The sequence below is a fragment of the Medicago sativa genome, chromosome 7 (assembly GCF_051527215.1).
Source record: "Medicago sativa cultivar Bolivia chromosome 7, Bolivia_mono, whole genome shotgun sequence".
Taxonomy (NCBI): domain Eukaryota; kingdom Viridiplantae; phylum Streptophyta; class Magnoliopsida; order Fabales; family Fabaceae; genus Medicago; species Medicago sativa.
The window spans coordinates 7,169,927-7,184,650 of record NC_140755.1 but is presented as its reverse complement, the minus strand read 5'-3'; the positions used below and the strand labels follow the sequence as shown (position 1 = coordinate 7,184,650).

At 31.0% G+C, this 14,724-nt stretch overlaps 1 protein-coding gene and 1 long non-coding RNA gene across 2 annotated transcripts; one reads left to right on the top strand and one right to left on the bottom strand.

Annotated features, from left to right (window-relative positions):
• Nucleotides 1-337: 337 nt before the first annotated feature.
• Nucleotides 338-3,399, bottom strand: LOC146903903 (receptor-like protein 6). Its single transcript, XM_085727115.1, has one exon. It carries the CDS (start codon nt 3,361-3,363, stop codon nt 556-558), a length of 2,808 nt encoding a protein of 935 aa, XP_085583241.1. The 5' UTR covers nt 3,364-3,399; the 3' UTR covers nt 338-555.
• Nucleotides 3,400-9,653: 6,254 nt separating this feature from the next.
• Nucleotides 9,654-10,220, top strand: LOC146903902 (uncharacterized). Its single transcript, XR_015018822.1, has 2 exons — nt 9,654-9,788; nt 9,891-10,220. It is a non-coding gene; the product is annotated as an uncharacterized LOC146903902 (long non-coding RNA).
• The last annotated feature ends 4,504 nt before the right edge of the window (nt 10,221-14,724 follow it).

The following is a 14,724-nucleotide window of genomic DNA, read 5'->3' as shown; positions in this document are numbered from 1 at the left end:
AATTGTCCTCGCTAATAACTACTTCTGTATAACACTGCCAAATGGGCTCACGTCGCCCCCCATAACTTATAAATAGATGGTTTTGTCCATACCAGTTGGACCGTTGGGAGATGATAGCAGGTTTAATGTTGGATAGTGTTCGGAATATTGATTCTGCTGTGAGCATTCTTGAGTATGTCACTGTTGCGGTTAGTTATGCTTAGTTAATTAAAATTGGTGCAACGGTGTTGTTTGTGTGATTAAGAACATGAGTCATATGGTTTATGTCTTTTGCAGTTTGTTAGAGATGCTCGAGGCGCGGTAAGTCTAGTGGAATTTTGGCGGTTGAGTCAAAGGAAGGTAAATGACGATTACAAGTCTCATACTTATAGGACTCTGACTCAAGTTTGTATCTAACTCTAGCTGAATTACAACTAATTTATTACCTTTGTTACAAACATTTCAAATAACCTTTATAAACAAAGCACACACTTACTTCAGGCAATCACAAGAAAACGAAACAGGAACATATAAGATCCGTAAATACAAAAGAAAGAGAGTCCTTTTGCTTTCAACTCAAAAGACCCTTTGAATCCATCCAAGTACCTGTGGGCTGAAAGTGATTCCCAATGCCACTCCTGCAACAAGACCACCTGCATAGCCAATCAGACTTACTTTCCAGTCAAATTCAAAGAAAGATTCTGAGTCATCATGGTCATCGTCAGAGGCAGAAGGTGGTGAAAAAGAAGTCCCTGCATGATCGATACACTTCTTCGACAATTGATCCCCGCACAGACCTTGGTTACCCTCGAATGAATTATCTTGAAATGTAGCGAACTGCTGATTCTGCGGTATAGGACCTGAGAGATTGTTGAAGGACACATTAAGGAACTCCAAAAAGGTAAGTTGTGTCAACTGTTGAGGAATCTTTCCCGACAGATTGTTGAAAGAAAGATCCAATGCTTCAAGGTTTGAAAGCTTCCCTAAGGAAGATGGTATGTTGCCAGTAAGGATGTTATTTGACAAGTTGAGCAACACAAGACCCTTCAATTCGCCTATCGGTCTTGGTATCTCTCCACTTATTTGGTTGCTTGAAATATCAATGGCTATCATTTTATAAAACTCTTGAAGCCTCTCATAAACCATCACCAACCCTTTGTTTGACATTGTGAACGAATAAGTGTTTGTTTCTGTCCAAGATTGTCCTTTCTGCTGGGTCCGGAAGAAAAGTCGCCACTGCTCGTACTGTAATTGACTTGTGTTGGAAGCTTTCATTGATTTCCAGTTCTGAATCATTTCTAAAGGCAAACTTCCAGAGAATTTATTGAAAGAAAGATCAATGATGTGAAGTTTGGAAAATGAGCATGGCATGTTTCCAATCCTAGGGCAATTTATTGATCCATGAAATTCGTTGCCACGCAAAGCCAATACCTTCAACTCAGGTATAGCTCCCAGCCAGAATGGAAACAAATCTTTGATATTGTTATGGCTAACATCAAAGAACTCTAGCCTTCTGCAGTTGACCAATGCTCTTGGCAACTGACCCTGCAGATTATTGTTGCTGAGATCAATCATCTGAAGGGAATTATGAGTCAGATATGTTTGAGGAATGAGACCAGATAATTTGTTTCCTTTTAGCATCAAAATTTCTAGAGATTGGCTAAAGTTACCTAGACATGAAGGAACATTGCCGCTTAAATTGTTGAACGATAAATCAAGATGCATGAGTGATTTGAGATTGCATATGGACGAGGATATTTCTCCTGTCAATGAACCGTGGGAAACAGTTAAGCTTTGTAGACTTGTTTTTCTCCACAACCAACTAGGTAGCGAGGTTATACTGTTGTTTGACAAGATAATACATCCTAGATCACTAAGATCTCTTATAAATGTCGGAATCTCAACCAAATTGCATGAAGCCAATTGTAAAACATGGATTCGAGAATCAGTCACATTGGAAGAACGTTTTCCACCGAGCAATGACAATTTGTTGAACGATAAATTTAGAAAAGTTAACTTTTTGAACTTGAGAAAGATGTCAAGCTCTAGCTTTCCATGCAAGAAATTAGTGCTTAAGGAGAGACTTTCAAGATTCTCAAGTCTAAAGAAACACTCGGGGATTTCACCATGAAGGCTATTATGTTCGAGGTTCAAGTATGCTAAATCGGTTAGGTTCATTATCCAAGATGGAATTTCACCCCTTAAATTGCTATTTTCTACACGTAAATATTGCAGCTGGGTGAGGTTTGCGAAAGATAATGGTATATCGCTGCCAATACTCACTTCAGATAGATCTAAGTAAGTGATCGATGACACCTTACCTATCCAAGAGATTGCCTTCATAGTAAATTCATTGAAACCTAGACACAAGTAGCTTAGTTTGGTGAGATTTGTTAGGGATGCAGAAGGGTCTCCTCTAAATTTGTTATATCCGAGTTTTATGAATGTGAGCTGAGTTAGGTTGCCAAGTGAAGAAGGAATAGGACCAAAAAAATTGCAATTTGAAATTGATAGTACTTTTAAAGAACCAAGTTTTCCAATGGATTCTGGTATTGTACCATAGAAGCTAGTGGCATCAAGTCCTATTTGGGTGAGTGCATTAGATCGAAACTCCGGCAACCTACCTTTGAGATTTTGGTTATCTCTCAAATCCAAATATCTCAATTTTGGAAGATGAAAAATTCCGACCGGAAATTCACCATACAATTCACAATTGTAAAGAGATAGTACTTTCAACGAAGTTAGATTTGTGAGTGTGTTTGGTAAAGTAGACGAAATAGTCACAGAACTAAGATAAAGTATCTCAAGTTTTGTTGAGTTTTGAATTATGCTTCTGAGACTAGACAATTCGAGTTGCAACAAACCGATTCCACCTCCTGAAATTGGTTCAGCAAAATTGTTGCCTAGATCAAGAGACAACAAATTGGATAATTTTGAAATTTCCGGTGGAATTTCTCCGAAAAGTTTGGTACGAGAAAGGTTTAAATATTTTATCTGCGAAAGCTCGCCTATCCTAGATGGGATTCGAGAGTATTTGAAGTCATTATCTGCAAGATCAAGAACTCGAAGGTGCACAAGGCGAAAAAGACTGCTATTAGCATGAATTTTACCATAGAGCTGGCTGCTACTAAGATCAATGCTAATGACATGATTTGTGTTCTCATCGCATCGAATTCCATCCCATGAGCAACAATCTATGGTTGAATTCCAAGATGAAATTTTAGGATAACTGAGAGAATTGTGAGAAGCAAACTTTCTAATTACAAAGCCTTCCTTGAATTGTAACAAGGCATGGCTTTCATCTTGATGACACCTTGGTTGAACTAAAGAAAAACATGTAGTAAATGTGGAAAAGAACAAAGAATAAAGGAAAAGAGACTTCATTGTATGTTAATAATTTAAGGTGAAACATTCACTGATAAAATACTAGACACATTAGGTGGTTTTTATACTAAAGTATTGGACTGTACAAACATACCAAATCACACGGCATTGACATTTGAAGCATGAAAATGTTTTCTAGTCAACATCATGATCATATACAAGACAGTGTAGATATGAGGGGCTGTGCATTTTGGTATACAAATCCCACGGCATTTAATCACTACTAAAAACTCTATGTTTCCTGAAGCGCCCTTTCGGACGATATAATTGTCCGAATGTGCACTTTTAGACGGTAGAAAATAATGGTTTTTTTTCTTTCTTTCTGGATGTATACATTCGAATTCATGTTAGAGGTGAAGAAAACTCTTCTGTTTGATTAATACTCCCACCGATCCCATATATAAGAAAAAATTTAGAATTGTGTTTGCCTTATGGTTAACATCAAGAAAGGTTTTTCAACCATGGTTAGTAGATTCTACAGCTTGTGCTGTCTCCATCGTTTTATTTGTTCTCTTATATAATTTCAAAACACATGCATTTTTTACAAGGACTTTAACCTAACATGATATGATATCTTCCATTGACAAGGTATATATATCTGATGTTTTAGCATTTAGTGAAGAATATTTTTTTAATCTAGTGGATAGAAATTCACTCGTAAGATGAATAAGTGAGGTGTTCGAGGTTTGAACCTCAACCCCTATATATTATGTATGTCTCTATCAAATAAGCTAACTCACGTGAAATAGAACTTTTTTATTATCATTCAAAATTAATTACAGAGAATGAACATTTTAGATTTTTAATACAATAATAATTAATTTTTTTCAATTACCCTTTGTATCATTTGCAATTCAATATCTTCCATTTTAAATTTAAGACAATTGTGAATGCATTAATATTTGATAAAAGTAAGTAAAACTATTTTTCTTTCTATTTGATTTATTTGTTTTTTTAATTTGTGTGAAATTGTTAAATGATGGCTTACTCTTTATGAGACGGAGGGAGTATATAATCTTAATTTTAACCGCGCGCTTTTTGCACATTCTCGTAGTCATAACTTTAGAATCCGTCTAATCTTGATAGGACACTCTAGAAAAAACAAATTTTTGTTATGTAATTCGTACAATACCAAAGTTAAATTATAACCGTCTAATTTTGATCAAACTATTATCGATATATTATTGTTTAACTGCGTGACTTTGTCAACTCCATTTCAAACCAACTTTATACAAAATTAAAAAGCTGGAATTTCAAACATACTTTATCAGCCTCCAATGAATTCCAGACAAGAGTCAATTCAAATTTTGTCATATTCAATTTTAAGAGCTTGATTTTCAAACCAGTTAAGAAAAATTTCAACACTTCAGTTGCTGGTGTCAAACTTCAGTCGTGTATTTTGGTTCAAAAGTTCAATCTAAAATGATTATCCATTTAAATGTTTACAGAAAATCATTTAAAGTAATTCGGAAAAATTCTAAGTTTGTTCATGTTCCTTCTTCCAAAAATATTCTAGTTCTTTTTTTAAGAGAAAATATTGTTCCTTATTTTGGTGTGAAGTTTCTAATGCAGTTTTCAATAACCAATAATCTCTGCTGAAGAACAGGACACGTGAGGTGAGTTTTTCCTTGCAACCGAATTTTCTTCACACACGAGTTAGGAATAAGCCCTAACCGGTTGCTTAAGGGATCCAAGTGGCTTAGATTATTCCATTATTTTCTCTTTTGAAGGGATAGACCATTCCTTTGTTGTTAGAGTAACAAATTTATCTGAAATGAGTATTAGCTTTATATATTTTCTTCCACCGGTCTTATATATAAACAAAGATTCTTTTTCCATATTCATTGAATAATTAATGCATTTGGTTTATAATGTAAGCTATATACATAAGTTATTCAATGAATTTAAAAAATTTATTCGTTTGTATATGAGACCAGAGAGAACACTCCATAATATTATTAATATCATAAGTGAGATGATGTATTTAAGTTACTCGATGGTAAAATAAATAGGGTAATTTTGTAAAAAAAAATCATTAATACATGTAAAATTTTATAAAGGATTTTATAATGAGAGACAACTGAAAAAGGGTTTTATAGGGATGGAGGGTTGTGGTAGAGTTACGTGTGACGCACCCTAAAAAAAAACTATTTTTTATAGGAAAATTTACTAAAGTATCTCTAGCTTTTGTTTTGGTACAAAAAGTATCGGGGTAATAGTCACTTTGGTCCCTGAATGTGTGACAAGTAGTTACAATAGTCTTTTAATGTATCAAAATTTCAAAATAGTCCCTGATTATCCACTTTGTTAATCAAAATAGTCCCTAAAGCTTAAATAAACCCTTAATACTCACAATAACTCTTTTGATATAAGGAATAAAATGACAATAAGTAAGTACGTATAATGATTAATATGACAATAAGTAAGTCTATTGAAAGACTAATATGAAAATATTACGAAATATTTTAATATCAAGGACTATTTTGACTAACAAAGTGCACAATTATGGACTATTTTGATACATTGAGGGACTATTGTGACTACTCGTCACTCATTCAAGGACCAAAGTGACTATTTTCCCAAAAAAGTATCTCTAGCTTTAAAAAGAATATTACGATGTGGCCTCCCTCTCTCTCAATATGTGTTACAGTCACAAACTCAAATTTATTCAACTTGATAGAACCTAATGAACATTTCATTTAGTAAAAACAACAACTTCAAATAATCATACATTTGGAAATAGTTTACTTGTTATTGTATTCTTGTTGATTGCTACGAAGACTTTTTCTATGTTTCTATGTTATTGTTATGATATGCTATTCAAACCAATTTTTTATTTGAATATTTCTTTTAAAAAATTATTTGTCAAAAGAATTATAGCAAACAAAACGTTACACTATAAAAACCATTTGAAAAGAAACTATAAAAACTTTCTTTAAAATGACTTTTTTTAAAATAAATATATTTTTGTGCCTCAACCGAGATATTTTTTTTTTTAATCTGCCACTAATGAAGGAATTCCATCCATCCTTTTTTACAAGAGTAAATAGGCAATTACCCCCTGAAATTGTAAGTTTCGTCAATTACCCTCCTAAAATTAACAAAACGTCAATTACCCCACTGAAATTGCACAACGTTAATCAATTTACCCCCTCCGTCAAATTTTTCTGTCAGTCAACGTGAAGTTTTGCAAATACCCCCCTGAAGTTTTGCACTTATGTGCAAAATGCCCCCCAAACTTAAATTTTTTTTTTCTTCTTATCTTGACTCAAAAGATATTAAAAACAAAGAATTAACTGTTAACTTTAATATTTAAGCTTACAATAATAATATATCCTCTAAAAATAATGCAGAATTAATAACTTCATATTACTTTAGTAAAATGCATGTTTAGTTCAATTTTTAAGATAGAATAATTTTATTCAAACTTATCATAAGAAACTGCTAGAATTAATTATTCATGAGGAATGAGTGTCTCTAACTTACTTTGTTGTGAATTAGCGTGTCTCTATCTAAATAAGTCATAAGTTATGGAGAATTGAACAACCAAATGGCATAACATAAACAAAATAAAATATCAGACCCCTTTAAGAATGAAAGAACCCTGTAAAGTATTAAAGTTAAATGTTAATTGCTTGTCTTTAATATCTTTTGAGTTAGAGATAAGAAAAAAAATATAAATTTTCAAGTTTGGGGGGCATTTTGCACATAAGTGCAAAACTTCAAGGGGGTATTTGCAAAATGTCATGTTTACGACGGAGGGGGTAAATTGATTAACGTTATGCAATTTCAGAGGGGGTAATTGACGTTTTGTTAATTTCAGAGGGTAATTGACGAAACTTACAATTTCAGAGGGGGTAATTGCCTATTTACTCTTTTTTACAAACATCTCTAACTTTTTTCAAATATATCAAGAAAAGTGGAATCACAAATCAAGGATAGTTAAAGTTAATCTGGCATGCTCTAATTTAGTGAGTCATATGGCTTATGTCTCTTGGTGTTTGTTTGAAAAAGGTTTGCAGTTAAATTACATGTATGTTGTTATGTTATGGCACTGAAATTTTTGTTAGATGGTGGAGACCTCACAATTTGCTTGATTCAAAATTTGAAGAGTTCTAGAATCATTTCTACAACCTTTGTAATTAAAAGTCAATTTTTAGGATCCATTAATGAAAATATATCGTTGTTCCAAATTCTGGTTTTACTATACTCATGTAACATGTTCTTGTGATAGGTATCTTTATGTTGATGTCTGCTTGAGTGTAACTATGGTGACAACTTTGATGTTATTTTATATGTTATGTTCTTGTGATAGTTTGGCGAAGTTTTTTTGTTTTGTTTTCATATGTAGCATTTGGTTGTCATTAGAATGAATGTATAATTGTATATATCACTTACATTTGTTTTGTAAATAAAATGTTATGTACTATCTCAACATTCTTTCAAGGAAATGAATGAAAGTATATTTTGTTTATTTGCTTTTCAAAATTCATATGTTGCATTTGGTTGTCATTAGAATGAATGTGTAATTGTATATGTCACTTACATTTGTTTTGTAAATAAAATGTTATGTACTATCTCAACATTCTTTCAAGGAAATGAATGAAAGTATATTTTGTTTATTTGCTTTTCAAAAGTTGGAATAAATATTGCATGAAATTGTCTACTAATTGTGACTAGTGAGTAATAAGTGGATAATATCTTGATCAAATATTTTGCTTCTTTTTTATTCTTTTTTCTTTTTGAGAACTCGTTATCCGGCTCAAAGACCAACTAATATTGGAGCCATATTTTACAATATTTTTTTTCTTCTAATTAAAAACTAAAAACAATTTAAGGTTAAGACATTAATTGGTGATACAAATTACAAATCATCATTTTCAACCTTAGTTTTTTTTTAATAGAATTTAACCTTAGTTTCTAATATTACTTATTCTATTCGTACAGTAAAATTCATAATGGGAATTGATAGTCCCCTTTAAATTCATCCTTCTTCACCGTGTTTTTAACCTAATTGCTTGCATTTATTTGCTCACGACATTCTTGAACCTATGTGTCATAATTTAAATTTGTACTAGACTCTTGGGGTTAAGGGTAAATCCTAACTCAAATTAGGTTATTACTCAAGATTTAAGTTATTGATTTTTTCCATCTTGGACATTTTCATACTATATTATTTAAATATATTGGGCTCTTGATATAACTACAATGGTTATAATCCCTCAAAAAAAAAAACTACAATGGTTATAAGAATTTTGACGACCTACTTTTATATATGGCTATTACTTTTTCCACACTATTGGTTTCTCACGCGTCCTCTTTTTTTTTTAATTTACCCTTTGTTTGAAAAATATAACTCGAACTACATTTCAGCATATATAATCTAAAATAAGTTGATCCTCGCAACACAAGAGACGGTTAAGTCATTTCTTTAATTTCTTACTTTTCGATCGGTGAATTTTTAAGAATCATGAGTTAAAGGTGATAAACCAAAAGAAGAACAAAACAATAGGTTGAGAATCATGAAAGTGAGATGTGGAAGATTTTCCAATCGATGAAAGTTGCAATACAAATGACTTATATGGTCAAATTTGAAAGTTTTTTTTAGATATAATGCTTGAAATTACCAAAAATAGTGGAGAAAAGATGAAGACATGTTGAATTTTAGATGATCGAGGGATAGAGCTCTAGAAGGTTGTGACTTAAGTTTTTTCAATGTTCTAAGTCTATAATGAGAGTTTTAACTCGAATTTACTGAGTAATGTAGTTGAATGAGCTTTGAAATGAGTCAAAAATGGGTTCAGCCTAGAAATTCACGCAAAACCAGTTGCCATAAATTAATTCATGACACTAATGAATCGATTCATGCAAGTCTATGGTTCCATAAATTGACAACATATGCATATGAATTGATTCACACACCACATTAATTGATTCAATATGATAGAAATGATGAAAAATAGATTTTGTGGTTTTCGATGTCGTCTTACTAGTGTATTGTTCTCATGTTCAACACATATATAATATTCATATATTTATCTTATCTATAACAAAAGAAAAAGAGAAATAATAATAAAATTCCATTAAAAATTTCTAAACTCAAATGACTAACGGTATATTTATGGGAGATCCTTACTAAGATTAAAAAATCAATTGAGTGAGCTAAATGGACAAATAGAATATCAATATACTTAAGAGACATCCAGTAATGATTCTAATTACACAAAAGGTGTCTTGCAATTTCATATGTGTTGCAAAATATTTAATTCAAGTAAGTAGAGCATGAAATTGTTTATACTATATAAAGTGATAAAATTGTTTTCTATTTGTTATATGCAAATATAAAAAAATGACTAAAATTCTCAATTTTGTTTATGCTATGATAATTATACTTTCTCTATTTCTTCTTGTAACTAATATCCGAGGTCAGCATATTCTTCTCACCATTTTCATGTTTTTCTTCTTCAATTATACATAATATTTTGATAATTTTCATAAACATCTTTTATTCTTGTTTTAATTTGTAGCTCTAAATTGTACTACCGCCCGCCAATGTGTCAATAATCGTTGTTACCTTCATGGAAAGCCATCATGTTTGAATGGTCAATGTGCATGTGTTTAATAGTTAAGTAGAAAATGATTAAATATCTTTAAGATTATGGTTTTATTTTTATATCATAGTAAATGTTGTTACTTTTATTACTACTCCCACACTTTTATTTATATTTATCATACATTTTAGTTGCTTTTACGGGATAAGAAGCACAACGCAAGACAAATGTGTTAATCTCAAATAATTATTTGTATCATATATTGTAAAACAAACAAAATAATGTGTTTTGACTATACTTTCCTTATATTATATGTGTTTTGAATAACATATAACATGTGTTGTATTTTCTATTGATTACAATCACAATGATATGTTATATGATTAGTATTTCACACACATACGTGTGTGTGTGTATGTAAATGTCTTTTATAACAATATATTAAGTGGTGGATGCAAGACCTTAGGCCAGGGATGCAAAATATTAAACTTTCATAAATCATTATATTCATGTGTATAAATGTAATATACTCAAATAACTACATCATACTCAATTTATAGTGTACCAAAAAATAGTTATATAAATGTTATATGATTGTCCTTGAAAAAATTTCATGATCTGAAATCGTTGAATAATTAACTCATCATTACTATCCAACACATTGGTTTCAATATAAGTCACCAAATAATCATTCATACAATGTTTCCATTCAATTATGTTATATAGTTTTCATAATTTTTATAGCATAAAAAGATCATTTGATGATTGATATGGCCAAGGGAAAATTATTGTTTACTTCAAAAGCTGATAAACAACTTCTGTTTTAGTTTCAACCAACTTTTTTAAAAGATCGTCAATTCCTTTCAAAGATGCAAATTCAATATTGTTTAGTATATTGATATGGCCAAGGGAAAAATTATTGTTTACTTCAAAAGCTGATAAACAACTTATGTTTTAGTTTCAACCAATTTTTTAAGAGATCGTCAATTCCTTTCAAAGATGCAAATTCAATATTGTTTAGTATATCAATGATATAAGTCTTAAGTTCATTATCAAGTATCACCAAACAAATTATACAAAATTCTCACGGATAAAAAGTTGCAATTTAAACTAGTTTTATTGTTGCGCTAAAAACACACATAGAGCAAGTGTACTATATCATAGAAGTAGTATAAAGGATTATTGTATCCACAAGGATTAATTAACAAGTATCAAACTAATTGAGGTTATTTATTAATTAGACTAACAAGTAGTTGCAAAGAGAGAGAGATTTCTAAGAGAGAATTTAGAGAGATATATTAGTTTTTTTGTTGGTTTGCGTAAAAGTTGCAAAGAGAGAATAAAGAATGGTGGGACCCATTGCCTTTTTATTTCTCCTCGTACGTCAAGGAATAGTGGAGAAAGACAATCTCTTTTTTATTTTCCAAGTGTTTATATAGAGTGAGGAGCAGTTGAGGATGGTCCTATTTGCATGTGGTCTGTAACCGAAATGTTGAGGATGCATGTGGAAATGATGCTTGAAGATGGAAATGTTATATTAAACTGTTTAATAGTAAAAAAGTTGTTATGAATGATATACTTTTTTAATTAGTGACCCGAATACACTAGTCAAAATGATCATAAAACACGACATGAATTATCCTAAAATGAATTATCCTAAAAATGATGCTTGAAGATGGAAATGTTATATTAAACTGTTTAATAGTAAAAAAGTTGTTATGAATGATATACTTTTTTAATTAGTGACCCGAATACACTAGTCAAAATGATCATAAAACACGACATGAATTATCCTAAAATGAATTATCCTAAAATATGTTTATAAATAGAAAGAGTTTTATATTAAATAAATACATGAACATTTAATATCTATAGATACCTCATGTTGATAAATTTATTTAAAACTCGGAAGGCATGCTCCCCAAACAGTTATTGAGAGGAGACAAAAAGTCAATCCAAAGAAAATGGTGACGGCGTGACCTTCTATCTACACCGAACTCACTTTGATTAAATGTTCAGTGGAGATTGAAGGCGGAAAACAAATACAAGAAAATGGGTTTTGAATTCTGTTTTTTCGTTTTAGAAAATTATTTTGTTTTAACTATTACAACTTAAAATTTTATTATGAAAAACTTTTTTTAGAGTTAAATGTAAAATACACAGGTTCTTTATCAAAACATTTAACTTCATTTGATACCAAAAGAACAACGAGAAGTTAAACCATAAATAACATGTGTCAAACAAAATGTTATATATATATATATATATATATATATATATATATATATATATATATATATATATATATATATATATGACCATAGTAAACCCCTTGTCTTTGTACCGAAATAGAGACGTGGTTTTAACGACCAGGTACAACATCACATTTGACACCTAAGGAAGGTACAACCACACTATGAGGTACATCAACATATGTTACAGTAATACGTAGATGAGTTTTGGTTGGTACAACCACTCTATTGTCCAGTTCCAATAAACGTGATTGACCTAATTATAGATCATTTTCCGAAATCGTATAAGTGTCAAAAGTGAGTGAATGTTCATCAGAACTAATATATATATATATATATATATATATATATATATACATATATTGAGAGAGAGAGAGGGGAAGAGGAGGCGGAGAGAGAATGACACAATATGTTTATAATGGTTCAACATCAACCTGATGACTAGTCCAATAAACCATATACAAAGTGACTTTACCGTTCACACAAGAGACTTCCTTTACTGTAACCCGTAATTATAGTACTCAAAGTATCCACCCCAATATTTCACGAAACATTAATATTTTCTAACTTCATCACTCTTATCGCTTACCCCGGTTGTCTAACCATGATGGGTTACCCAACTATGATTCTGACTTACTCTGTCTTCTCAAGTCCACGAGGTACAATTGTTTAAAGTTTCTTCAAATTATCCCAAGTGTTTATAATTTATCCAAACTATTACAAAGGGTTTCCAACACTGGGCGGGGTCATTTCAAGGATCATAAATTTTTAATTATATGTTTAGTATAGGTGAAATAGGGGAGAGAGAGAGATTTCTAAGAGAGAATTTAGAGAGATATATTAGTTTTCTTTTGTTGGTTTGCGTAAAAGTTGCAAAGCGAGAAGAAAGAATGGTGGGACCCATTGTCTTTTTATTTCTCCTCGTACGCCAAGGAATAGTGGAGAAAGACAATCTCTTTTTTATTTTCCAAGTGTTTATATAGAGTGAGGAGCAGTTGAGGATGGTCCTATTTGCATGTGGTCTGTAACCGAAATGTTGAGGATGCATGTGGAAATGATGCTTGAAGATGGAAATGTTATATTAAACTGTTTAATAGTAAAAAAATTGTTATGAATGATATACTTTTTTAATTAGTGACCCGAATACACTAGTCAAAATGATCATAAAACACGACATGAATTATCCTAAAATGAATTATCCTAAAATAGGTAGAGAATTATCCAAAAATATGTTTATAAATAGAAAGAGTTTTATATTAAATAAATACATGAACATTTAATATCTATAGATACCTCATGTTGATAAATTTATTTAAAACTCGGAGGGCATGCTCCCCAAACAGTTATTGAGAGGAGACAAAAAGTTAATCCAAAGAAAATGGTGACGGCGGGACCTTCTATCTACACCGAACTCACCTTGATTAAATGTCCAGTGGAGATTGAAGGCGGAAAACAAATACAAGAAAAAGGGTTTTGAATTCTGTTTTTTCGTTTTAGAAAATTCTCTTGTTTTAACTATTACAACTTAAAATTTTATTGTGAAAAACTTTTCTTAGAGTTAAATGTAAAATACACAGGTTCTTTATCAAAACATTTAACTTCATTTTATACCAAAAGAACAACGAGAAGTTAAACAATAAATAACATGTGTCAAACAAAATGATATATATATATATATATATATATATATATATATATATATATAAAACCATAGTAAACCCCTTGTCTTTGTACCGTAATAGAGACCTGGTTTAACGACCAGGTACAACATCACATTTGACACTTAAGGAAGGTACAACCCAACTATGAGGTACATCAACATATGTTACTATAATATGTAGATGAGTTTTGGATGGTACAACCACTCTATTGTCCAGTTCTAATAAACGTGATTGATCTAATTATAGATCATTTTCCAAAATCGTAAAAGTGTCAAAAGTGAGTGAATGTTCATCAAAACTAATATAGTATTATATATATATATATATATATAGGATGTATCAAGTGAGAGGAGTGGTTATTATGAGAGGGTGAGAGGACTAAATAATATCCATTAGATCAAATTGTACGGATCAGATTAAAAGCTCCATATAAAATTAATTGCACATGATTATTTTCCCTTCTTTTGGCTTCTCCCCGTTATCGCTTCTCCTTCCTCCTCCTTTGGATTTCACCTTTCCTCATAAACAGTGTCGCTCCTCTTTGGCTTCTCTTGATTTCTCTTTCTGGATTTCCTTCCACTCTCACAATCATATATGTTTCTTTTCAATTTTGTGAATTGGTGTTTCGATATATGTTTTATGTCCACCGCTTAATATATATGACACCCCCACCTTTCCCAATTCCTTATTTTTTGTATTGGTTTTGTATTGGAATTCTTCAATTTCATCTTTCTAAAAATTGCTTCCTCAAACCTTACATCAATCATCGACTTCCTCTATCATAAAATTAAATCTGATTATCTGAAGTTTATCATAATTTCCCAATTATAAAAATTAAATTTTAATTGATTATTTTCATGAGAGAAGAAGGAGAAATTAATCACATGAAGTATATCT